Source organism: Haliotis cracherodii, unplaced genomic scaffold, assembly GCF_022045235.1.
Source record: "Haliotis cracherodii isolate W230 unplaced genomic scaffold, xgHalCrac1.p SCAF_3, whole genome shotgun sequence".
Lineage (NCBI taxonomy): Eukaryota > Metazoa > Mollusca > Gastropoda > Lepetellida > Haliotidae > Haliotis > Haliotis cracherodii.
The window spans coordinates 45,836,868-45,864,043 of NW_027266286.1; the positions used below are offsets into that span (position 1 = coordinate 45,836,868).

At 40.3% G+C, this 27,176-nt stretch overlaps 1 protein-coding gene across 1 annotated transcript; it reads right to left on the reverse strand.

The window, feature by feature from the left end:
• Positions 1 to 47: 47 nt before the first annotated feature.
• Positions 48 to 24,150, reverse strand: LOC139474875 (sodium-coupled monocarboxylate transporter 2-like). Its single transcript, XM_071258066.1, has 14 exons — positions 24,096 to 24,150; positions 22,721 to 23,097; positions 21,498 to 21,563; positions 20,277 to 20,328; positions 17,922 to 17,989; positions 17,193 to 17,347; positions 13,118 to 13,258; positions 9,858 to 9,990; positions 8,041 to 8,129; positions 6,303 to 6,418; positions 5,955 to 6,022; positions 5,532 to 5,618; positions 2,392 to 2,594; positions 48 to 163 (listed from the first exon to the last, which is right to left on the reverse strand). The coding sequence occupies exons 1-14, from the start codon at positions 24,112 to 24,114 to the stop codon at positions 85 to 87; spliced, it is 1,653 nt and encodes a 550-aa protein (XP_071114167.1). The 5' UTR covers positions 24,115 to 24,150; the 3' UTR covers positions 48 to 84.
• Between the last annotated feature and the right edge of the window lie 3,026 nt (positions 24,151 to 27,176).

The window sequence follows — 27,176 nt, forward strand, 5'->3', positions numbered from 1 at the left end:
CTAAGATAGAGTTGATTTGTCAATCTACTTCTATTATATACCTGTTCTGGTTGTGTATTGCAGCGAAACACCTTCAGAACCTTCTCAGGCAGACATGGGCATAGTTCGTCCAGAATTGATCGACTGTACTGGGAAGATGCAGGAGTTTCGGGAGAAAACCGTCCTGGAAAAGAATACATAGGCACTGTTATCAGATTTGTCAGGATGGCATTGCGTGCTTCATCTTCACGTTAAATAATTCCATCAGCTTTTCCCTGGTAAATCATCCGATAAATGCTTGTGCAAGGCAATGCACATGTTGTCAACTGAAGTTGCACTTTCATGTGTGTATGGTGTATGGGGCCTATGCATTTGTAAGTATGAAGAATATATATAAGGAAAACATTGTGTGAGTCGTTCATAGCACTTTTGTATCAAATGTTAATGTTCTAAAATGGAAAATTTCATATGTACAACAGCTACAACTGTAGCTAAAAATGAAACAGATGATGTTATTTCAATGACCATTCTAGTCCAGTTTGGTAAATCAGCTTAAGGTGATTTGACCATTAATGAACGATGTCAGATCGTTATTATACCTAAAGGTTACGTTACACTTCTTGGCCAAATCCCCAAATTTCACATATTGTTAACTCCGTAAAAGAATTTATTTGTCTATGGTCGCCACTTTCAGTGACAGATTTCCCAAAAGTGCGTCGAGTGAACTAATGAAGTTGAAGACATAATTGCAAACACTCGGGTAAATCGTTTGATGTTTTCAGGATCAATATGGTATTAATTCTACTTTACACAAATGCTACACCACAAAGTTCTTCCACACTGGTATTAAGGTTAGGATCACTGTGACATATATTTATTGCTACCTAGCAATATACATGTATCTCTATTTGCAGGGATTTTTATTGAGTATTGGAATCCAGAACAAAAGAGGAATGATATGGCTTTAGGTTTTAGAGTCGGACTTAGGTGACAGATACTTGGCTTTGTGAGATTTCACTCACAGTTAACATAGTGGCACTGTATGTGGCAAGTTCTTTGATAAAAGAATTAATCTTATTAATTTTTTATATGATGGTTATGTTAGGTGATGCCTTATCAGAGTGGACAACTACAAACTGTTCACGTAATTATAGCAGAGCCAGAGTTTTTATGAGAGCTGCCTGGGACAGAACATATTTATTCTAAATCTGTTTCGTCTTTTTCAGTTTGTGCATTCTCCCACACAATTACCACATCAAGGTCTTGCGTAACTCACTCGGACATTATTTAATATGTTCTGGGGATATTTGGACATATGGCTGAAAAGCATCCATTGTGATTCCAACAGCAGGCTTTCAAAATATTTTAGCCCATATTTGAATAACTGACGAAGATAGTTATTGTCATGGACATACATACATGTAGGAGACACCTGCGATTATATATGATCAACCTGTGAGTTGCATTACGAGTCTTGACAGCCACAAGTAGAGGAATTTACACGGTGAGCTGCCAAATCTGTGTTCTGCAACACGTTCCCATGTTTGGCAACTTGGACGAAACGGTGTTCTATAGAAGAATGAAAGTCTTCGATTTCAACTGAAACTATTGGGACTTTACCTTTGTCTTTACATGTTATGAATACATACATGTATATACAATATTTGTGTGTAGTCATAAATAAAACAACCCACATGGCCCATGGAACGAAACTAATTTCTTCTGTCCCATTGTTAAGAATTTCCGCCAGTATGTAGGAAAGGTCACTCTCCTTTATGACATCCCGATTGAAAAGTGATTGAAGACATAGCGTTGCTTTGCTGTGATGCCTCATAGCTATATAGAGAGAAGGTGATTCCTAAACACATGATTATGATATAGTCGGAATCATATAATAAACTCTAGGAAAATCACAAATTTGTTCTGATTGTAAAGGGTTTTTGCTGATTTAATTTACATTCCTTTAGTCAAAGAATTTACTGTAGTTGGCATTACTTATTTGTAAGAAATTGATGTTTTTAGTAATGGGAGTCGAAAATGTAATCTCTATTATTACATTTCAAGATTAATACCTCGTGTAAATGCGTTTGTATATCTGTGATCAAGAATGCAATTAGGCAACCAAACATACATACGTGAAAGGAGACTCACAACGATCCCAACGAAGACCACGACAATCATACCCGTGGCAGAATATTAGATGTATGACAAATCATAAATTGATAAGTAGCCACTGAAATTAGACCAATTGAAATATTTGACAGGACCCCTTATTTATCGGGATTCAATGCTATCGATTGCATTTGTCAAGCATTATCTAAATGAAACAGAGCCTGTAGTATGTCCAATATTCAATATTGTGAAACACAACTTAAGGCGTTTCACTTCCAAAACCTAACATCACATACTAACATCGCTACTTCTTCATCAGCATGGCCTTCATCGTTGGTGAAGTTGTGAGCAGTGTGCAGTCCTGTATAATTGACACCAATTATGTCCCAGTTGCAGCCGTTGACAAACGTACTGGATACTTGCGTTGATACACCGTTGAGATACGCACCGATACCAATCCATAACATAAGTATTAAAGAAGTGAAATATCCAGCGGTAGCACCCTGAAACAGAGAAAATGATGTCGTTTGTTCTCGTAGACATTAATGCAACATGCATCAAATGTCCGTATCTCAATTGTTATATCCTTTATACCTTTCAAGTTGATAACATGTTATTATTATGAAGACCCCAGCAAATGAATCATTTAGTAACACCATTTAAATGGTGATGCATTAGGATTTTTTCTGAATATGACCGCCAACGGTACCCCTACATTTTTGAATCTGTGTAACGCTTGGAAAACTCAGCAAAAATGTAGTACATGCAAAGGTTGCGATTTGAAAGACTGTGACATTCCCCATAAGGTTCACAGTGAATATGTTACTTGTGCAGATTCCCTGCATGTTATATGATTTAGATAATAATGCCTGACAACGCGACACACTAGGAGTTGATAACCGATTACTTACAGTTTTGGTAACGTCAAGTTCCCAAGTACCGAAGGTAGGAAACATTGCACCCTAACTTGTGTCATCCACAGTAGATAATGTTATGTTCTCGGATGAACGTTGTTTCTGCATTTCATATACTTACGGCAAAGTTTGAATATGGTTTAAATATAAGCCATATGAAGGTGACGTCATTCGCTGACGAATATGTGATGGAAAGAGATGGACTGGATGGTGCTAGTCTGATGACATGGGCTGTCAATTGTCAATGGTAGGAATCAAAGTTTTGGTCCAGACATGATCTACAATATTGATCCAGGACGTGGACATGGAGCAATGTCGCAACCCAATATCCACATTTCCCATGTCTGTTTGCCATTGATATAATCCACTTGCATCATTTCTTGAAAATACATAATTCGACATTTTGTTTCTCGCGTTTCTTTTGTAGTTCCGAATAAACTATATACCTTAATATACTACTCAAAATTTGATAAGGATCGTAGATATTTTTCTTAATAAAAAACAAAATAACTGCATAACTGGCAATATTGAGTTCAAGTGAAATCAAAAACGTCTCCAACACACGTGCACGTGCATTTCATGCCATGGGAAATGCGTTTCACATCACAGTTCATGCTTTTGCTACCATTGCACGATTTCCAATCAGGCAACGGTGTCTGATTCATTGTGAAACTGTAAACTCAATTGAGTGTTTACACTACGTTTATCTACGCAATGCCCCCTCAACGTGTAAGGCGTCGCCTGACGACAGAACAACTGGGCAGATGTATTGGAATGCTTGATGCTGGCTATTCACAACGTGACGTTGCCAATGCACTAAACGTCAGGCAGAGCGTTGTAAGCAGGGCCTGGCCCCGACAGCAAAATTTTGGTACAGCAGCACACCGACATGGGGGTGGTCGTCAGAGGTCGACAACCCATCGCCAAGATCATTTTGTGGCTCTTCAGGCACGACGTCATCCCTTCTGGACAGCAACCAGCCTACGCAACGACCTCCTGAACGCCTCGGGGGTGAATGTGTCCACTCAGACGATGCGGAATCGTCTTCACAATGCAGGTCTCTACTCGAGAAGGGCATGTGTCCGAATCCCCCTGACTGTTCGACACCGGCGGGAGCGATTGGAATGGGCTGAAGATCATGTCACTTGGACACGGAACGATTGGGTTCCAGTTCTGTTCACGGATGAGTCCAGGTATTGTTTGGGCTTTACAGACAGGAGGCAGCGGGTGTGGCGACGACAACGTGAACGTTTCCATGATGCCAACATCAGTGAACATGACCGTTATGGTGGTGGTTCCATCATGGTCTGGGGTGGAATCAACAGAGATGGAAGGACAGATCTTCATGTCCTGGAGAGAGGAACAATGACGGGGGTGAGGTACCGGGATGAGATCCTCGATGTGTACGTCAGACCCTACGCTGGTGCTGTTGGCCCTGAGTTCATCCTGATGGATGATAACGCCCGTCCTCATCGCGCCAGGGTGGTTGAGCAGTACCTTGAGCAGGAGACAATTGTCCGCATGGATTGGCCAGCGCGCTCGCCGGACTTGAACCCGATTGAGCATGTCTGGAACATGCTGCAGGTTGCCCTTTCACGCCGTAGAGCACAACCCACGACTTTGGCAGAGCTCGGACATGCCCTCGTGGAAGAGTGGAACAACCTTCCCATTGGGAACATCCGGGTGCTTATTGACAGCATATCTCGACGTTGTCAGGCCGTCATTGATGCAAGGGGAGGTCATACTCGATATTGACACTTCATCGACTAAGTGTAATGATGGACTATCCCTCATAACTGTGTAATTCTTTCTCTTGTTTGCTGTTAACATTTTTTAATGAAATGCCTTTTGGTGTTTGCAGATTTCAAACATTCCATATTGATACAAGTTCATGCCGTTCATGCATTTTCATTCATAACATGATTAAACACGTTTCTGAGTCAGAGTCATGTCTTTTGTTCTGTTTGTGGTAACTTACACACATATCACCTAGTGATCCTTATCAAATTTTGAGTAGTATATATTGAAATTTATACAGGGGAAGGCCTCACGCATTTGTTACTTGTACCTAGTCCATTTGCAATAAAATAAGTGGATACCTGTCACTCAGATTGAAGGTCAAACTACCCTCAAGGCCATGCCCTAAAATGTATTATGTTCGAGATAAATGTGTTCATTATCGTAGGATGAAATTTGATACGTTTCATCCAAAAGGTGTGGCATGCAATTGGTGCTATTTTTAATGGCCTTCATTTAAGGTCAAGGTCATGGGAATGGTTATCCTTATAGTAGTTGTGCTTCCATGTGTGCACCCCTTTTGGCAATTAGAAATTATCAAGTATTTGATACAAGCATCCAACTTTCGTCTTAATATTATTGAGGGCATCAATAATGTTTTGCCACGTCGATTTTCAACTGGTCATCATTGTGTCGCAATTTGCATATGGTATATAAGGAACATCCCAATGTCTGTCGTTACAATTACAAAGTATAATTAGAATGTCTAAAAGAGACGATGATACTTACAACAGAATTTGCGCAAGGGCAAAACATCCCAAGGACAAAAAGGCCAAACAGTGGACCGTCCAAAATGCTAGTTACTGCGTAACCAATCTGGAGAAAGAATGTGCTTACACTTTAATTAGATTTAGAATTAAGAAAGATTCTGTCAAATTGTTCGTACAAATCCATTAAATAATCTTTACGTTGACAACATATCGATTAAGAAATAAAACATAATTTGTAAAATGAGTGAGTGAGTTAGCTTGATTTTACGTCACCTTTAGCAATATCTCGGTGGGTGACACGGCTTCGAACCGGGTCTTTGGCGTGACGAGCGAACGCTGTAACTACTAGGCTACCCGACCGCCCCTAATTAGTAAAACACTTGAACATTATATTATATAATGTGTCTGTTGTTGTTTTGTGTCAATAACAATGTTTTCGTACCTGAAGAATATTTCCCAAAGATGAAACAACGTACGCCAAAGCCAGACTCAAGGCTTCAAAAATGATCACTGTAATAAATTGTTAATCTTGTAAGACAGTTGTGCGTACATAGGTTATGTGAGATGCATGTGTTGCACGCTGCTTTGAACAGTAGTTCATTGAAAATAGACGTTTTCACCATGGTATGGTATAATGCTCACACACCAAGATTCATACTCATGAAACCATAGATCATGACCCACAATCAATGAATTCAGCAATTATGAACGTTACACAATGGCATCTTAGAACGCTGGGACACGACGTGAAAGTACGTTGCTTCGTGTGTGTATTTAACATTATTCTCACCAAGACATTTTGAGACGACAGTTGCCCGGAAGTCGTTGATGGTAATGCAGCAGTAGGGCCGGATGTAGTCCTCCAACATGACTGCAGCAACGGCGTTTAGACCCGACGACAGCGTGCTATAAAACATTGGAAGCTCTCGGATGTCACGTTCGAATGAAAACTGCTTAAAAGGGTGTTAGCTACAGGGCATAAAAAATAAGGTAGCGCATGAATTGAACACAATCCATTTAGTCGCCTCTGTTAAACGGGACCTACATATATTCCTACCCACAATCCCCAAGGGGTCTGTCACTCACATATGTGTCCCGATGATCGCATGGCGCCAGGAGCCGTGCCTTAATTTGTTATGGGTTTGTAAAAATCAAACGGGGACATGGGGATGAGCAATCGTTGGAAAAATATTTAATCTGTGTCTCCCATATGTATACGATATAAATAGTTCGTTATGAAACTATTTTTCAAAACATTCCTAACTGAAACTTATAACAGTAAACAATATTACGTTATTCGGCAACAATCATAAAAGGGAGAGCCCTATCTTAGACTAGTTTAGCTGCCTTAGTGCGCTTGCGCTCATCGCTTGCAGTTGCGAGGATGCCAAGGACCGGGTACTAATCTAACTCCATACAACCTAATTTCCCATACAGCATTTCGCTGCGGTGAAACGTTGACCCATTTCCGTAAAGCGGGTCTGTCTGTCGAGAGGATGGAGACAGGTGTACAGCATATCGCCATGCGGGAAACGTTGATCAAGTTTCCGTGTAAAGCGAGATATTAGCACTTTGGACAGTATGAATAATTAATGTAGATGCTACAGGATTAAATATATAGTAATCATTAGGAGGTAACTCTCATAGAAAAGTGTGGTTCATGGTTAAAAATAACAAACGCACTCACCACGTTGTGGGTTTAAGTTTTAGCACTTTCTGCATGAAAAGATTAATTATGAACAAATATTAATAACTTTACCACTGTGCTTATATCAGTGTCAACGGTATCATGTATACCACTATGATTGTGTCAACGTAATACCCCATGTTTCTTGAAAAAAATAACAAATGTTACATTTATATATTTAATCGAACCTTCTCTTTATTTTGATTATTTGTTTATTTTCTGGAAATTGCGAGTTTTACCTTGTTATTTCGATTGTATTTTCGTAATTTCAATTATTTTCTCGTTAGTTCTCGTTTATTCACAGAATTTCGACTATTTTATCATAATTTATTTAGTTTAAAGTTTATTTAAGAAACTCGAAATTTCGATTTTTTTCCGCGTTACAACGATTATTTACCTGTTATTTCAAGTACATTACAAATAATAAAATGATCGAAGTCAAGAGAAAGAACTCGATATTTCGAGAGAATAATTCAAATAAAAATAAATTGTGCTACCAAAGTGGCACAATTCGGCTTAACTCAATTGAGATCATGACCACTAACATCAGTGATTTAAATGTCATATCGCTAACTTAAATAGTGTCTCATCAAATTTGTCCCCATTGAGAATCGGGCAGACGAACACCGTTCCTATGTCACCTGGTGGCGGGGATAATAATCAGGGCTAATATCCAATGAATTTAATCAGAACGAATTCAGATGCCTTAGAAAATGGGCCTCCCCTCTCCTCTCAGTAGTATGCAATCAACACTAATTCACCAAAAACAGTTTAAAGCTTCATCTTCTATGTTGCCCAATTTTCGCAGAAAAGGAGTTAGTGGAAATTTCTCATACACTACCTTAAGCTCCCGCTGAAAATGCATGCTAAAAATATGCCTGGTAGAGCAGGGGTTGTTGCGAATATGTCCATTGCAAACAGTGGAAGTAGCTGAAATGAAAATGTTAACACACTTGCAAGAAATCTGAACAATAGATGAGTTCAAATGCTAATTTAATTAAGTATAGGCCGCGAAATATTGCGTTGCGGGTCCAAGATTATTCATACTAAGTGTGTCAAAATATTCATAATATTTAAAAGATGCGACATTCTATCTCGCCGCCGCTTTTACCAAAGTGTTCGCGGTTATTGTCTTCGGTAGAATCGCCGTGAATAGCTGGAAAATTGCTGATGCGGCGTAAAACAATATTCATTCATTCATTCATTCTTCGGTAGAATTAGGACATAAACGTTCTGTGATTTCGAACGTAGATTCAAAAACACATTGACAAAATACATGTGAACTCTTTGGTAAAAACGGAAGTGACTAGGGATGTGGCGTTGGTGGAGCCCAATGTTATCAGAAGGCTGTGACGGCGAATTCAGGGTATCAGTGAAGATAGGTTTTCTTTCATATACCAAAACTATATCTTTCACCGTTATGATTATTCCAGCAGACATCATGTGAGCATTTCGCAAACTGTCATATCTACATAAAATGAGGGGACCCTTTGATTGATCAGGTCAAAAGAAAAAAGAAGTTAGCAAACTTTACAAATTGTTTCTGTCAGTGTGCTGTGTTGCTATGAATATATATATTTGTAAATAGAATATGCAGTATTTGGCGTTGTTTATAGAGGAAATCATTATTGATTGTAATCATGTACATGTTATACTATGATACATTATATGACTTTGCAATTTGTCTTATTCTAAACCGTGAAAACGATTATTGAGGAATGTCCATTTAGTAATAATTCAACATCGACATTAGCCGGAACACAATTAAGAAAACCTTCCCAAGATCATACGACATATTCATTGCACGAATCCGATTATATCAGGACGATTCATTTATAATTTTCTGGTAATCGACCTTTTACTTGCGACCTACAGTGTAAAATGTAACATATGAGATAAAAAAACCTGGGAGAATCGGAGACTCCAAGGCATATTTCCGGTTGTACACGAAGTGCCGCTCTTTGTGACCTATATATTGTGAATAAACTAACATTACAACCAAGTTCATCAGCATTATTCAATATTTAATTTAACATTGTGAATTCTCATTTATGGTGAGATGTGTGGAATGGTCGGCAGATATTATTCTACCCATTTTTATAATTAGCTGACTGCGATGCCACATTCGAATGCGACGGAGCTTTGATCGAAATTTAGTTATGAATAGGTATATCTCGATATCATAATTATCCATTGCTGATTTAAAATAAGTCATATATTTTGTTATGTCAATTATGATATATTCCATATCCCAAGTCCATATTTTACGAAGCATCGAGACGGCTGGTCGATATCAACAGGTCCCAACTAAATCTTCAAAAACTTAATCCGTGATATGTACGTTCAGAGTTAATATGTATATACAGTTGCGTCGGCGTTTTCTGTTCTCTCCTCTACAGCTGTGGGACATTTTGTCTTTAACTGAGCCGTGTACATACGGAGGAACATAACACTTATATACCAGAACCACCAGTCATAGCCACCATCTACAAGTAACATCAATAATTTGTACCTGTCTTATTGAAATGTATTATATAATTATAAACGACAACAAATATGTGTCTGGGATTAAAACTGAAATGTCTTCATAAACAGAACTATCAAAGTATAAACCGACCATAATCTATCAAAATAGTTTCAACCTGTTGCATAGCTCACCTGATCAGAACTAGATATGAGATCATTGAACTTTAATGGGTCACAGTCCTTGTAGAATGCGTGTATGAGCACCCCTATCAGTATGCACAAAGTCACAATGACTACAAGGCCTATAGAACTCAACCACAGCGCCCTGTAATAAACAGAAAAATCGAAATTATTGTCCAAATGCCTGATATTCTCCTGAAAACAGACACAGTTGTATAACATATTCAAGGTTACAAATAGAGAATCTCACCCTCGTGTCTTTTGATAGCAAATATATCAACGAGTGTTGATATATTTGATATCAAAAGACAGGATGTGAGATTATATTTATCATCCAACATCATTCTTCCAACTTTTTCAGTTTGCTGACAGTAAAACGCAGTGTCTTAGTGTAAAAAAGTACTGCTAACATCTTCAGTAACAGAGACATGAGTGATTTCATTTGATTGTGACGTCATGGTAACAATGACGTCACAATGGCCTACAAAGCACTGTGATGCAATTACATTGCCGCGATATCTACAATGTAGATATCGCTTGATCTCACCCAAGCGATATCTCCTGTTGGAGCCAGTTTTGTATGATAAATTTGTTTCAAAGCTTTAACATATTAAAGAAGAACGATCTCTTCCGGACGATTGATATAATTCGGACGTCTGTGTACATGTATATACAATTCATTTTGTGAAATACGGGTACCCGTGAATGGCTAATCCCGCTTTTAATCTGGAAATGGTACCTTCCAAGAAAACGGAACATCTCGGCAAATGAAGAACACACAAGGACCGATAACACCCTGTCTCTGACAAAATCTTAATATACTTATTTATGTATTGATCTAGTATAAAACCAAAATATAATTCTTCACTGTACTGAGGTCGCCTTATATTTTTTAAAATCGATTGTCACGGATGAAATCTCGAATCCTTTCGTTATCCGATCGAGGAGGAGGAGGAGGAGGAGGAGGAGGAGGGAGGGAGGGAAGGAGGGAAGGAGGGAGGAGGAGGTGGGTTCTTTGAGGGTTGTCAAAGCAAAGGATGAAAAGTGTCTTTAGGGAGACATGGGTGGCCCTGAAAAGGGCCGTTCTGGAGAAGAATTAGATTACTCCCTCTACCACAAAGGGGCTGTGCTAGAAAGGCACGGATGGCCTCACAGACAGACTGACTGTACATCCATCACAAGGGTCTTTCCGAAGCAGGAAGCAGGGTTTCAGTGTCTCTCCTATAAAACCAAAAAAGAGCGAAGTCACTGCACTGCACTGAAGAAGAGATCAACCATGCTGTCTGCATGCTGTCTGCAGTGTCAGACCAACGGTCAACAATGTCCGTGGATGAGTAAAGCCATTTCCTGGACAATAGTGGCCTACCCATCTGAAGAATGAGTGAGTGAGTTGGGTTTAACGCCACTTTTAACAGTATTCCAGTTATATCGTGGCGTGTCAGCTTAATGTAGGAAGAAAGCCCGAAGTGATGCAGGTCGAAGACGTTTACCACTTCGGTGAAACCCACGAGCACGGGTATGGTGCTAACAAACCTACAAACATAATTGGGGCGAACCGGGATTCGAACCCACTATCACAGGTTTCTGGCGTGTCCAAGGGACGCAACTCTGCACAGCGAATCGCGGCGCCTTAGACGACTTTGCCACCCGTGTCCCTCTACCCACCTGATGAATCGGAGACGATCTTATCGCAGAGCCCGCACTGGTTTAAGAACAAGTCTGAGGCTATTGCAACATTACAACGAACTACTCAATGCGGAAACTGTCGGGGTGGTCCGTATTATGATCAAGTATCGAGATCAAGGAAAGTAATGTAATCAAGGAGACAACCCTTGTCCAGCTTGTTTCCAGTTTGTTTCCTGCGGTTCCTTTCAGGGCCACCTTTCTCTCCCGAAAGAACGCTTTAATCATTGCTTTGCCAACATAAACAACAATCCAAAAGAACCCACACCCTCCCCGTCCTCTTGGAGGGACACGCCTACGAGTGACACCACGCCTCTATATATGTTTGTATATTTGTATGTATGTATGTGTACGAGAGTGGCATCACGTTTGCATGGAGACACGAATCAAACACCACGTATGTCTATCGATCAGTAACGTCTGTTTGAAGACACGCATGACACCACGTTTTCATGGAGACACGCGTGACACTACGTTTGCATGGAGACACGAAGTACATCACGTTTGCAAACGTCAAGCATGTGCATCGATCTATACTTCTAGTAACGTGTGTTTGTAGTCACGCATGGCACCACGTTTTGCATGGAGACACGCGTGACACCACGTTTCCATGGAGACACGAAGTACATCACGTTTGCATGGAGACACCCGTACAGTACGCATGTAAACATACACGAGTGCCAACTCTTCGGCAGGGATGAGCGAGTGACAACGTCATAATCATATGGACAAACGTCTGTTTGAAGAGACGTGTGGCACCACGTTCACATGGAGAGGCGTAGTACATCACGTTTGCATGGAGACACGTAGTACACCAATGTGTTTGAAGACACGAAGCACACCACGTTTGTTTGAAGACACGCGTGACAGTACGCATGTAGGCATACATGAGTGCCAACTCCTCGGCGTGGATGAGCGAGTGACAACCCTCGAACCAAAACATTGAACCCACCTCCCCTTCCCTCCCTTCCTCCCTTCTCCTCCTCCTCCTTCCTCCTCCTCCTCCCTCCCTCATCCTCCCTCCCTCATCCTCCTCCCTCTACCACTACTTCTTTTTCTTTTTTAAAAAAGAGAAAAAATGAACATCAAGGATTTTACCTGCGCTTCTTTTAACTTTGATATTTTCATATTGTACGAGCGGTTCTCAGGGTCGTCTCCTCCCCGGAAACGAATGTGCCGCCCTCTTGGAGGTGCGCGCGCAACCGGAAACGAAAATGGCGCCATCTTGACCCACAATAAACCCTCCGCAGATGCACAGTCACGTGACCAAACCGAAACCGGAAGTGACGTCTTCACGGAATCGACCAATCAGAAGCGAGGAGCGGTTCCATAGTGAGACCATTAACTACTAACATCGATCTGACCGAATATCGCCTTTTCATCACAAAGGACATAACTCATCTTCTACACGGAGCGACGGCGTCAGAGTCGAGTGAAGACAAGTACATTTGGAATGGCATGAGTGAAAACAAGGCTTTGATTTAAGCTAGTGGACGACCTTGCCTCTGGATGACTGATTCCTGGGTGGACGTTTTATATTTACAAATGCAACAGTCCTATGAAAGGATATCCTGGAGTGTGATACTTACGTTTTCGCCTTTCTGAGGGTAGGACAGGACATGAGTCTCTGTATCTGCACTTGGTTAACCCCCAGATAGGACATCCACATGATTCCTCCACCCACAACCAAAGACCACACCGAATGCCGCACCCCCGGGCTGGGGTTGAAACTAAATCGGAGGCATAATATAGATCAGTTACAAGAGCATTTACCATGTTCAAAATAAACGGACGGCCACAAGAAACGTTACCAACGATATTTCTAGGATAAAATATGACCAACACAATTTGAAGCAGCAATAACAATTGTATTGTAGAAATTCATCATTCAGAACAGTAAAATGCGAATTTAATAATTCAACAACAAATTCCTTGACCTCCAACAGGGACATTTCTTGACAAGGGGTCATTCGTCCAGTATTCGATCAACAACATTGGTTACAACGTTAAGGCGACGACGGCCCAGACCGTTCAATACGGGATATGACCTTCATGAGCGGCAATGCATCTTCGAATGCGGCGTCGAACTGAGTAGACAAGCGTCCTCACATCGACTGCAGGTATCCGCTTCCATTCCTCACGTAGGGCAACGATCAACGCTTGTCTCGTGAAAGTAGGATCTTGACGTTTCCGAAGACGACGCCCCAGATGGTCCCAGAGATGCTCTATGGGTGACAGATCTGGTGATCGAGCTAGCCACGGCGGGACAGTCACGTCGTTGGCGTTGAGGAAGTCTCTTGTAATACGGGCTTTATGGGGTGTGGCGTTATCTTGTAGGAACACCGTTCGTTGTTGACGCTGGATGAAAGGAAGAACCACTGGCCGTAAGATATTGTCAGTGTAGCGTTGTAGTGACAGATTGCCTTCGATGATGACAAGTTCCGTCTTCTCGTCCCCGCAAATGCCGCCCCAGACCATCACACTTCCGCCCCCGTAAGGTTCCACCTCCTGGACACAACAAGGAGCCGTACGTTCCCCACGTTGTCGATAAACTCGCGTCCGCCAATCAAGTTTGAAGAGTTGGAACCTGCTCTCGTCACTAAACAGCACTCGCTGCCATTCCCTTTGCCATGCCATCGCTGAGTTTGCCTGCACCACGTCAATCTGGCACGTCGATGTTGACGGGTCAAGGTCATGCCCTTGAAAGGGCGATAAGCCCGGAGACCATAATGTCGTAGTCGTCTGGTCACTGTTTGTCTGCTGACCGGATGTCCTAAGTTGTTGGCAGCTGATGACGTCACAGTAAGAAATCTGTTCCTCAGATGAAGTATCCGTAAAAAGCGGTCATCCTGCGGGGTAGTGACCTTTGGTCTGTCTGCGGTTCTGTCAGTCTGTCGGAGACGTGCGACCAGTCTGGTAATGGTCATCTTGGCGCAGTTCATGTTAATGGCAACCGCTCTCTGTGTCGATCCCATCTGCAGCATACCTATGGCTCTCTCCCTCTGGACAGCGGTCAGTCTTGGCATGTTCGTTGGTGTTTATTATCGCAACCAATGATAGGGAACAGATCCGTGCGTAATTTATACCCGGAAATTGCGCGGTAATTTGGGAAAGAATGTTTTAAAAAATTGCTGAAAAACACCAATATCTCCCAAAACCGCAAAACACGTGCACAGAACGACAGAGGACATGAAGGCTGTATTCGTGAGATGTGTTCTTTACTGTTTTTGAACAGGTTGGCATCTTTGTTTAAAAGTGGCATATCAGTTAATGTTGGTAGCGTTTCTTTTGTTTGGCCCTCAGTTTATTTAAGAATCATTTTTCTCTGTGTTTACACAATCTGAGACATCAAGCCCAGAACATATAATTAACAAGAGTATCTGGAGTTGAAACTTTGTTTTTTTACTACACACAATATCCACGAGAAGGTAATGTTGAAATGTATGCCTCTATGTCTTTTTTTCATGTGAGACGTAGAGAACTCTTCAATTAAGTTAATATTCTTTGTGCAATTCAAATATGAAAAATATGCTAAACTACTGATCAAAAGAAAGTATACATCGAGTTGGACTGCTCATAATTATTCAATCATTTATTTTTACGACAAGCCAGAAGACCATTTAATTTCATTTGGGATGAATACACAAAAAGCTTTCTAACTCATTTGGTATCAGAACTCTCACTGTTAACAAAACAAAACATATGATAAAAGTCGGATAAAAAACATGACGCCTCATCGATTGCATATGACTCCTGATTTGAATTTATCATACAATAGTACAATTAGCACCAATGTGTATTTATAATCGTTCGACACATTTTGACACTGGGGAACTTTACATTGCTCATCCCAAAAGTTTGTAATTTGTTGAGACAGTTCATAACCATTCAGCCCAGTTAAGATCACCATTTGGAGCAGTAGCAAATATACTAGAATATGGTGGATTACATCCAGAACAGCATCAACATCTTTATTTCCCATTTCTCTTCTAAACGTTTATAAGTCGGAGTCTTTTTTACTCATCACCTTATCCATACATTCCAAACAAACTACTTTTACAGCTAAATGTTGCTTTTATTACAGCCCCAATGTTAAGCAACATATTATTATCGAGTTGTGTGAGTCAAAGGTGTGATCGATCATGAACGCCCAGTAACCACAAAAGTAACATTCTGTATTAGTTGTTTCCTCTTTCCTAGGAAGTGAACTTACGTATAAAACAATTTCCATTATTATATATTCCGGAATGACAAAAGTGTAAGGAAAACCGTTGAATAGTTGAAAATAAACATGATATTAATTCCACTTTTCTCAAATACATTGTGTGAACGTAAGGAAAGCCCTACTGTGGTTGTAAAAACGATTCTGGTAACCCGATTGGTGGTACATTTGCTGGATGGCAGGGTTATCTGGACATGTCTTCTTGTAACAAATGATACAGGCATGTACATGTACTTATATCTTCTTTACTCACCTGCAATTATTTCTGATTCAAGACTTTTTTATTGTTCAGGGGGTATGTCTATATACGAACCATTTGTAAATTTTCCCCATGCACTCGGAATTACTTCCTGCACACTACAGTAATTTCGGTGAGATACATGTATTTCATGTGAAATTACAAATGTAACCTTCTCACTTTTACGCGTGTTTTCTCCTAAATTTAGGTTACTACTTTCGTTGTAATTTAGTTTTTTTATTAATCGTCAGACATAATATAATCTTTCAAAAAAAAAGATATCACATAGAGACCTCAGAACGAACAGAACAACCTAATGACAACTGTCATGATCGGTGTGTGTTTGTACATGTATGTTATGTTGGCTATATATTGGTGTGAGCATGTCGATATGTGGACACATCTGTGTCAGCATGCCGATATATGGACACATCTGTGTCAGCATGTCGGTATATGGACACATCTGTGTGAGCATGCTGATATATGGACGCATCTGTGTGAGCATGCTGATATATGGACACATCTGTGTGAGCATGCCGATATATGGACACATCTCTGTGAGCATGCTGATATATGGACACATTTGTGTGAGCATGCTGATATACTGACACATATGTGTGAGCATGCTGATATATGGACACATCTGTGTCAGCATGTCGATATATGGACACGTCTGTGTGAGCATGCTGATATATGGACAAATCTGTCTGAGCATGCTGATATATGGACGCATCTGTGTGAGCATGCTGATATATGGACACATCTGTGGTAGTATGTTGATGTATGGACAAAACTATGGTAGTAAGTTGATGTATGGACACATTTGTGGTAGTATGTTGATGTATGGACAAAACTGTGGTAGTATGTTGATATATGGACAAAACTGTGGTAGTATATTGCTGTGTGGACAAACTGTGGTAGTATGTTGGTGTATTGTGGACAAACTGTGGTAGTATGTTGATGTATGGACACATCTGTGGTAGTATGTTGATGTATGGACAAAACTGTGGTAGTATGTTGATGTTTGGACAAAACCGTGGTAGTATTTGATATATGGACAAAACTGTGGTAGTAAGTTGATATATGGCCAAAGGGGTGGTAATATGTTGATACGTTGACAAGGATTTGGCTGGATGTTCATATACGGATACAACGGTGGAATTTTCGTGTGCAAGTTGCTCCCTCTATCTAGAATTCTACACACTCAAAGAATCGTAGGCGGGTCCTCTCCCTTGCAACTTCCCAGGCCTTAGAGAATCCTCCCACCGCCAGGGATCCCTGAACCAGCAGAGAGATGAGCCCAAGAACTATGATTATTGTCTGTAGACTGTCCGTCCATAACACAGTCTTCATCCCTCCCTATAAACACATGCAAATGTATATATACTTATGGGAATGGCACCGATGTGTTGACCCGACGTCGCAGTATATAATGCTTTCACTGTTTCCGAATATTTACTGTGGGAACTCGGGGGTAGTTTCAAACACATGCTTCACTTTTTAATCGTTCCTTGTCTTTCCACCAGACAATTCGAGTTAAATGAGCTTATTTATTAGGAAACATTAGGTGAGAATGCGATATATCAAAACATCAATGATGGATATTTGGTTCAAGATGAATTCATATGTAACATTTTAGAATATATACCATGAATAAAACAAAAACCTGATGTGTGACATTGTAAGTGTATATATACGTAGAAATCCTAATGTACAAATAATATGTTATTCAAAACTGGAAGTTCATTACAACGTAAGTAAATGGGTTACAAAGTACTAGGTTGGTCACTTTCAGGAAACAGTTGTGAAGGGGCTTCTTAAACTATTGATGCATGTAATGCTATTACTTTTCTAGTTAATCCAACTTTTAATATGTTTAACGTTTCGTCCTACGCACCTATTCTGACCTCGATTAATTTATTAATAACCCTACCAGAGCTGTGTAGAAGGTCACTATTATTCCAACAGAAGAGATTGACAGGCGTAAGTCCAGACCAGTTACTGAAACAAAACATCATTTATGTTGCTTGATGAATAGAGGTTATCACGCGAGTGTGTTTGGGGATGGTAAATATCCTGCATTAGGAATAAACATTGTATTTAGCGAACCTTGGCGAGCTACATACATAGTGTTTATTCCTAACACAGGATATTTACTATCCCCAAACACACAAGCGTGATAACCTCTTTATCATATAATGTCATTCTTTAATTCTGTGCTTCAAAATCGCTTTCCCTCTCTCACAAACACTACCGAGACCTTGCGAGTTTTCCTGGAATGCGCGCATTAATATTTATTACGTCACAGGGTAAGTGATGTGTCAGTCGGACAGTGACAGTAGCCAATATAGTTCCAACTGAAATATGTTTCTTATACAGTGGCGAAGCAACGTATACGCAAAACAACAATTGTTTTTAATTGCCTTTCGCGGCAATCCATCGGTCTGTCCGCTAGAGTAACTGCCCTTTGTCAAAGGGAAGCTACTCTAACCCTAGTCTATGAGACGTCACGGCCACGGTAAGACGTTGTTGACAGTCGGCCTGTCCTGTCATAACGTGAAGAAGTGTAGTCAGATGTACACACACCGACAAAACGAAACAACGTAACAATTCAAACATATTTCGGCCGAATCCAACTATTTTAATTTGTGGAGAAGGTTTCAAGCCGCAGGCTACTAGCACATAAATGGCTACTTGGCTAGGCCTCGTGCCTTCGCAAATATTATTTCGAAATTTATATCTCCAAAGTTACCAAAACTTATAAAATGTCTTTGCTACGTCACAGGTAGACACTGATTTTCAGTATATTAGACTGTTCTTTTGGTAATGATAGCAATTATCCCTGTAGTTTATCCAGATTTCCGATGGTTAATTCTGACTCGATCGCCGAATGACGAGGGCGACGCCATGTTTGTTTATAAACAGTGAAAGTAGTCCCTACTTGACCTTTGATATTTGCATCTCTATCCGCATATGACCCCAACGGATATCGTTTTTATCCGTTGGCATTATCCTGCCGAGAAACCTACCCATTATATGATAATGGTATATCTGACGTGTCGTTAAATACTGTCACAATGCCAGGTACATGGTAAAATGTAAGACAAGAACACGTACATGTACGACATGGGCCCCTCATAAAGTATTAATTTGGAAGAGTTATCTCTAAAATAAAGCAGATCATATGGTTAAAGAAGGGGTGTACATTGGTTCGCCTGTTAATACCTTTGAACGTATATTATGATTGTCGTATTGTTTTGTTCATATGTTCCAGAACAACTATTAAAATGGAATCCATTACCGTTTAGATGTCAGTACATGTCATAGACAGACAAGTCTTGGAATGGCATTTAGACGTGATACGCATAAGGGAGAGAATGTATGGATGTCAACTTCTTTATTATGAGGAAACACAACATTTCGGAGTATATGCTTACTCCTTCATCAGGTTAATGAATGCTATGCGGCAGAGAGCATATATATGCAAATTCCACATCTTAAACTTTACTCAGGAAATAAAGATTACATTGCCAGAGAAAATTTAGAGCTAATTGAGGAAGATTTCATCAAATTAAACAAATTTGAAACATGACATCACTATGATCGCGAGTCAAAGCATCGATTCATGGAATGGCACCATTCCACTTCTCCGGCCCAAAAGAAATTCAAGTCTTCAAAATCAGTGAAGAAAGTTATGGAAAGTTAGAACTTATCAGCCCTCTTATACACACATGCAATAGGCGTCACATAACCGGCAGACTCAACCGTGAGTTAGTAGACACTATCGATCCAATGTGGCGAAAAGTTTTCTTTGGCTTTCGAGTTTGTATATTTTCTAAATATAAGCTTCAGAATAACCAAGGGTGATTTGAATAATAACAGTTATCCGATATTAGAAATGCATTATTTCCGTAATTATCCGAGTGAATATCCTATATGGAGATTTCCCCTGTGACGTCACAATTTGAACGTCACATAACGGTGAAACGTTACTATGCTGTGACACCACAGTGGAACGTTTCTGCCTTGCATCAATCACATCATGTCGTGGCACTGATGGAATGACATTATCCGTCGAAACAGTTTTTCATTGGCCTGAAGGGCAAAATAGTTGTGAAAATGTTTCCATATAATTTTCTTGCATTGACAATTCATTTTACACTTAAGCCTTAAACTAAAATTATGCCAATCGACAAAAGGGTAGATAAGGAAATCAATATCTCCGATGATGTGTTGCTTGATCTTAGACAAGCTCCAAGCCAGTTTAGAATAATGAGTAGTGTATTACCTGAATAAAGCGCCAGTGATGGGGCAAAGAGTACAAAGGCCATGTACATCAGCTGAAAAAAACAACAACTTCAGTACATAGCAACCCTTGAACTGAATGATAAGCTGTTCAACGATCAGCCAAATACTTTTTAAACAGTTATATATGTTTAAGGTTTTTTCTCCATCGGAGTATGATATGTGTGCGATGGCTCAATGTATGATGCAAGTCTCAGCCCCCTTGAAAAGCCGCAGGTCGCTCCGATTATGTTTCTAGGTTTGGGCTTTCCTACCACATTAAGCTGACTCGCCGTAACTGGAATATTGTTAAAAGTAGCGCTAAACCCAACTCACACACTCACTCATTGAAAAGCCGGATTAGAATTGTTCTTCAGCAACTTATGCGTGTAAGGGGCCACTAACATGATCGGGTGGTCAGGCTCGCTGACTTGGTTGTTGATGCATTTCGTCGCATCCCCAAAGCGTAAATAAATGATTATGATGTCAATCACTGGCTTGCTGGACCAAACTCGATTATTTTCAGACAGCCGTCATACAGCTGAATTATTGCTGGGTGCAGCGATAAACAATAAACAAACAAAGGTAGTGTGATTAGACCTATTCACAAGACTGCATAAAAGAGTGATGACTTCAATAGTCAACATTATCAAATATTCCAGCCTTTGGTTTCCACATTTCCACATTTCACTACTTTTCAGGTACAATGGAGTATGCTCTTTCTACGAAGATTTCTACGAGTGTCACACGGATCTTACTGAAAGGTTGTTTGATCAGTTAAACAACATGTAAGATCTCCGTAAAGGTTTCTACACCTTTTTATGGTAGACGTGTTCCCGTATTTTTTCAAGTGAGCAGTTGACATCCTTTTTCATGTGTTCGTGACGGGTGACATCGATGGGGCAGGACGTGCTAATTTTTTCGCGAACACCTGCCGTCATCACTATTTGACAGTAATTCATAAACACAGCTTATAATATAGTCAAACTATTGACGCTTCTATTTGGAGATATTTCTTACGATTATGGAAATGGTTTATTCACTTCCGTTAGGGTCTATGCATGTTTTGTGATTGTACACATCTGATATTAATCTTCGTCTTAGTAAAACCGAGACGGACGAAAATCACTGACGAGAATCCATAACAGTTCTCAAATTGTCTTTGGCGTATTTCAGCTAACATAATGCTACTTCATACATGTGCATATACAATTAAATGTTTTACCACTTGAATAATCCAGTTAAGAGATGCCAGTATCCGAACTCGCTTCCCAAATCTCAGTTCGAGGTACTGTAATTGAAGATAGACACAGCATAACGAAAGACAACACTGATTGAACATGTACAAAAAACATAACTTTTATTGTTGTATACGTTTGTTTAAGTGAGTTAAAACTTAACGTCGCATCGGCATTATTGCAGCCATATAGCGACCATTTATATTAAAGTTTAATAATAAACACATTTTTACTTATATACAACTACCCATCCACCACCAACATCTCCATATTTTAAAACTTATATTTATAATTGTAGCAACTACATATAATCAGGCATTGTGACTTGGTTGGTTGCTCCTGGGTTATTGTACCCCGATAGCATAGGATGTTGCTGACAATTAAAAACCAATGACTGTTGTGAAAAAGCTTGAATATTGCAGACTGAGGCTCACATAACCATCAAACATCAAACAAGGTTTTGACAAACTCCAATCGGGTATTCTCGTACTCAGGAACGCGCAGTTCTGAAAAGTCAATAATGTGACGACAGGGACACCCGTGACCGCAACAATACAGTCACACATCAATAAGTATGGGTATAATAACGTGCATATTTGTACTGCGCCAAATCCACACCTTGAAGCATGTTCAAAGAGTAACACATTATTTTATACCCCTGTCAAAGGATCAGCATGCACTCAAATTGTGTTCTCATGATCAGCTCCCTGAAATACAAGCCAAGCTGCCTTATGGGGCTCGAGAATGTGCACAGTCACATTACCAGCTTTTCCTCATCGGTGACCCATTCAATGATGGGTCCACGGTGCCTTATTTCGAACAAAGTTCACTTGTCAATGTTTTTCAGAGACCGAATCCCTAGAAACTCTTCAAGCTTGCCGAACACAGCCACCTACTATCCTCGACCAACGTTGCGCTATCTTACTATATGTAATGTGTACAATATACAGGACCAAGTACCACGACTTGTTTGATCATACGTCATTGCATAACCCAGTGCCAAACGAGCTATACAAATTGGGTTAGACATTACATGATTTCATCTCACCCATAGCCTTCCAATGATGTGAAGTTTGCCCGATCCTATTCTATTGTAAAGTTCGAACCGATGGCTATTCCGAATTTGTCCCCTTTGGCAAACCCTGAATAACAACAGAATGTAATCGATGCGGGTGGGATTCTGTGAAAGTTAATATCAGTAGCTGCCTACCTCATAGACGCTGGTTACCCCAAGCCTGTACAGGAAGGGCAGAAAGAGATGCGCTGCTCCGGCCACGGCCATTACCATGCCGAGGGCAACCCACCAAAACATCGTGTCGTAGTTGTAGACTTCGACAGGCATCCCAAGCAACGTCAAGGCTGACATAAAGGACACGGTCACCGACAAAGCTACAGGTATAGTGCCCATCTGACGGTTTCCAACAAGAAACTCTGACGGGCTGTTTTTCTTCCTGTCCTTGATCGCATGGTAGAGGCCAATTCCGGCAGGGATGAGAAGTGTACCTCCAAACACAACATAGTCCTCCCATTTGAGGGTGTTCTTTGTTCCGCTGTTGAAACTGTAGTGCTCCGTCATTGCCGTCCCTGCTAAGAAATTTACATATAACTTTCATCGTGATTTTCTGATTACAATACAAGCATTATGCCGTGTATGCTAGCCTATATAGTATGCTATATCATTCAGGTACAATGCACATGACATACAAACCGCCACGAATTTGTTTTGACAATAAATAAAAGCAACAAACGCCATACCCAATTAGAAATCCCCACTAACCTCTCCAGTGTACGATTCCAGTATATCATACATGTAAGCATGTGTTGATGAAACAAATAGTGGTGATACCAGGTGTTCACGAACAGGGCAGCCGAAATTGCCCAACCAGTAGCACCCATCGAAAAGGCAAGTCAACTGTTAAACTCACGATGTTTTAAGCTAAATATGAAGAATATGGATGTTTTTTAATTTCAAATGTGATGTTGTTGATCCGTTAGACTGTGATATCCGTGGGACATGCGAGACATTTTTTACCAAGACAAAGATGATATACAAGTTAAACAGAGATGAATGGTACGGTCAGCATAAAACACATACACCGTCGGTCAAAAAGAAGCTCTCAAGGAATTGGATTTCTGATGAAGAATGATATACAGCACAGAGAAACTAAATGATAATAATACTGAAGGTTGTTTACGGATTAACATGATTAAGTAAAACCCCAAAATAATCTTGTGCGTCTCCAATCTGCCCCCGATAGTTTGCTTGTTTGTTGTTTAACCCCGAATCTGCACGGATAAATGGTCCACGTAGAATGGTTAATGAACAGTTCCAGAAAGACCTACAACATCTATTATATACCTACCACAACAATGGATTGATATCCCAATGTGGCGCACTCTGGATAGTGTTCTGAATTTCAGTGGATATTCCATGAATGATTTCATGACTTGAAGTGGTATGTGTATGTTAAATAGGAGCGTAGGAAGTTAAGATAATACATACAGACAGAGAAAGATGTTAAGCACACCCTAATATATTTCATTATTGTTTCGTCCCAATATTTGTAACAGTCATGAAAACTCACATGCCATTCTGCTGATCATGCTTATTTCATCGACAATAAGGACAACACATTTCCTTATTACATCATAGGTGTGCTGATCATCACTTTTTAATCTTCTCAAAAGCTCGACACTTGAGTACCTACCATCACGCAAGCCTGCCCAGTGATGAAGTGTCGTGCCATACTGGCGTGCAGCAATGCCTGTACTAGCAGTAATATGCACTGTTTTACCTTTTGCTGACAGTAAGTTGGAAACATGTTTTATGAAGGTCGTTCTCCCTGTCCCTGCTGGACCAATCAGAGCAAGATTGTGACCACTGACAATGATGTTTATGGCTAAATGATGAGCAGCTGTATATACTAACATGTTTACAAGATGGGGCCATGCTTCGTGCTTCTATAAATAGTTCAACCAATGAAGACGTTTGCTGCATTCAGCCGTGTAGTGACGTAACTTCCGTCCACCTTTTTCTGTTTACGTCATCGGCGAAGCATAGAGTTGATATCCGATGGCTTTTTAAAATAAATTCGAGTTAATGTGACCACAGATGAACACGATTGTGTAGCCCATGGATTGTTTAGCAAGGAGAGATAGGTAGAAATAAGTGACATTTATATTTCATGCGATATCGAGTTGTGATTCGAACCGAGTGCCAAATCTTGAATAAGAACCAAGATGGCGGGTGTCACTCCTTGTCTCTATGTATACAGAGGGGTGTGTAACGTCAAAACAAGGTAATTTGGCCCAAAAGTGTCATTTTAGCTTCAGGTTTATCGATGATCTGATCTCTTTCAACAACCATCAAATAGCCAATTCCATTCCCTTGATTTAGCCACCTGAATAAAGGAGACTTGTGAGAGCGCCTATCTGTTACATAGTTAGTTCTATGCATAACAATTCAGAGTGACAAAACACTCTCCACAAGACTGTGTGACAAGAAGAGGGTTGACTTCTACTTTCCCATAGTCAACTTTCCCTTCATGTCGAGCATTGTTCCAGAAGCTCCAGCCTTTGGTGTTTACTTTTCACAACTTATGAGATGTAATCAAGCATGCTTTTTCTACCAAGATTTCCAAGAGCGTGCCACTGGACAAAGATTTAACACTACTTTAACCCCCTGAGTGGCACCGTCTTCATAAATCTCAGTTGACAATAATATCCTATTATTCTAAAAAAATTAAAAATTAATCAAGTAATACTTTTTCTTTTAAAAATAATGAGAATGAAATGAACACTGATATTATAAAACAGTTCCTTTAAAGCTGTTGAATTATAACAGTTATCACTTGTTAGAGAAAAATCAACACAGTCAAGCAAAACATGGTTGCCTGTGATTCTCTCATCACAAGGGACACAAAACGGAGGATCCTCATCTTTCAAGAAATACTCATTGGTGTAGCAACTATGTCCAAAACGACACCATATCAGATCCAATGATAGTGGTACTTGAAACTTTGCCATCATCCTTGGAACCATCGGTAAAAATAGCGTGATGAGAATCATATTTTGACCTTAATTGGGCATATTCTTGTTGGTAGACCAATTGATTTGTGTTAGCTTTTTTACGGTAGTTAGTGTTATATCTACCTCCGGTTTGACTAGGTGCCAAGGAGGTGTAGACAGTAACCGGTAAGGTGAGATAGCAGAAAGATCAACATTAGCTGCGATAATATGTGGCGTAATTCTAAACGCTAGAGGTCGAACAAGTTTTGGTTTTGATTGAAATAATTGTTCATACATGGGATTAAACACACATGTACTGTCGAGGATGCTTTTTCTACCAAGATTTCCAAGAGCGTCATAAAACGTTTTTGCTCCTATTCAAAGCCTCAGTAAAGCTTTCAAAAAGTGTTCTGGTAGACACGATGAGGACTTTTCCAAATTTGACGCATCAGTGAGAAAAATGAAGCCCGATGCAATTCCCCATTTTAATTTGTACCATGCGTTCCCGTTTTTTTCATGTGAACAATTTACTTTCCTTTGCTTATGTTTGTGACAAGTGCTACATGTGAGGCAGGATACGCTCACCTTTTCGCGAACACCTGGTATCATCAGTTTGACAATGATTCATAAACACATGCACATGAATAGTCGGGACCGTGCAATCGACTCTGCTGTTAGCAGAGATTTCTATTGAATATGTGAAAGGTTTTGTCGCTTATATTTACATGGTCACAGTCTCTTGTCAATCTGACTGCATTCCATTTTGGCTCCAAATGAGAGCAATGAATTGCAAAATAACTCAAATATTAAATGTCAATACGGTACACGACAATGAATACCCTGTACCCAATAGTATCTGCTGTTTGTTTTAATTATCCCAATCATTGGAACATGTTGTTCAAGAAACTATCATGTTGTTATGTATACAAGTTGAAATCTTAAACGGAGGGGGACAAAAGGATAGGAGGAACAACGCAAACACGTACTTCACAGAAAAGCACTTTTCTAGCATTTCCAACAGTGTGTTAGTTGTGTATTCGGGTATTGAAGTACAGTAACGTTTCTGTTAGTATGAAACCTTGTCTTGGGGCAGTCGGGTAGCCTAGTGGTTAAAGCGTTTGCTCGTCACGCCGAAGACCCGGGTTGATTCCCGACATGGGTACAATGTGTGAAGCCCATTTCTGGTGTCACCCGCCGTGATATTGCTGAATATTGCTAAACGCGGCATAAAACCATACTCACTCACGCAAACCTTGTGTTGCGTTAATCCTTGTATGGGTGCTGGACCCATGAAGATTCCGGGGTAGAATAGATCTTCAGCAACTTCGCGACTAACGGCATCGGTTGGTCAGGCTCGCTGACTTGGTTGATACATGTCATCGATCTTAATTGCGTTGATCGATGCTCATGATGGCAATCATTGGATTGTCTGGTCCAGACTCGATTATTTACAGACCTCTGTCATATAGCTGAAATATTGCTGAGTGCGGCGCTAAACAACAAACGGGGTGACGTTGATATTAATGTCGATATGAATGTAGGTTAATGACAAGCTACGGTCCTGTGACCCATCGCTTATCTGTGACATGAGTTGCAGAGCAGCATCACACTCAATGGCGACACGGAACGGCAATACGAAGTTAGCTGCTGAAGTCATT

What these genes read in the sequence shown, in the direction of transcription:
- LOC139474875 (XM_071258066.1), bottom strand. An exon ending in GGGTAACCAGCGTCTATGAG is followed by an intron (nt 21,564 to 22,720) that starts GTAGGCAGCTAC and finishes CTTCAATTACAG; the next exon opens with TACCTCGAACTGAGATTTGG. An exon ending in GCCCTTGCGCAAATTCTGTT is followed by an intron (nt 2,595 to 5,531) that starts GTAAGTATCATC and finishes TCTCTGTTTCAG; the next exon opens with GGTGCTACCGCTGGATATTT.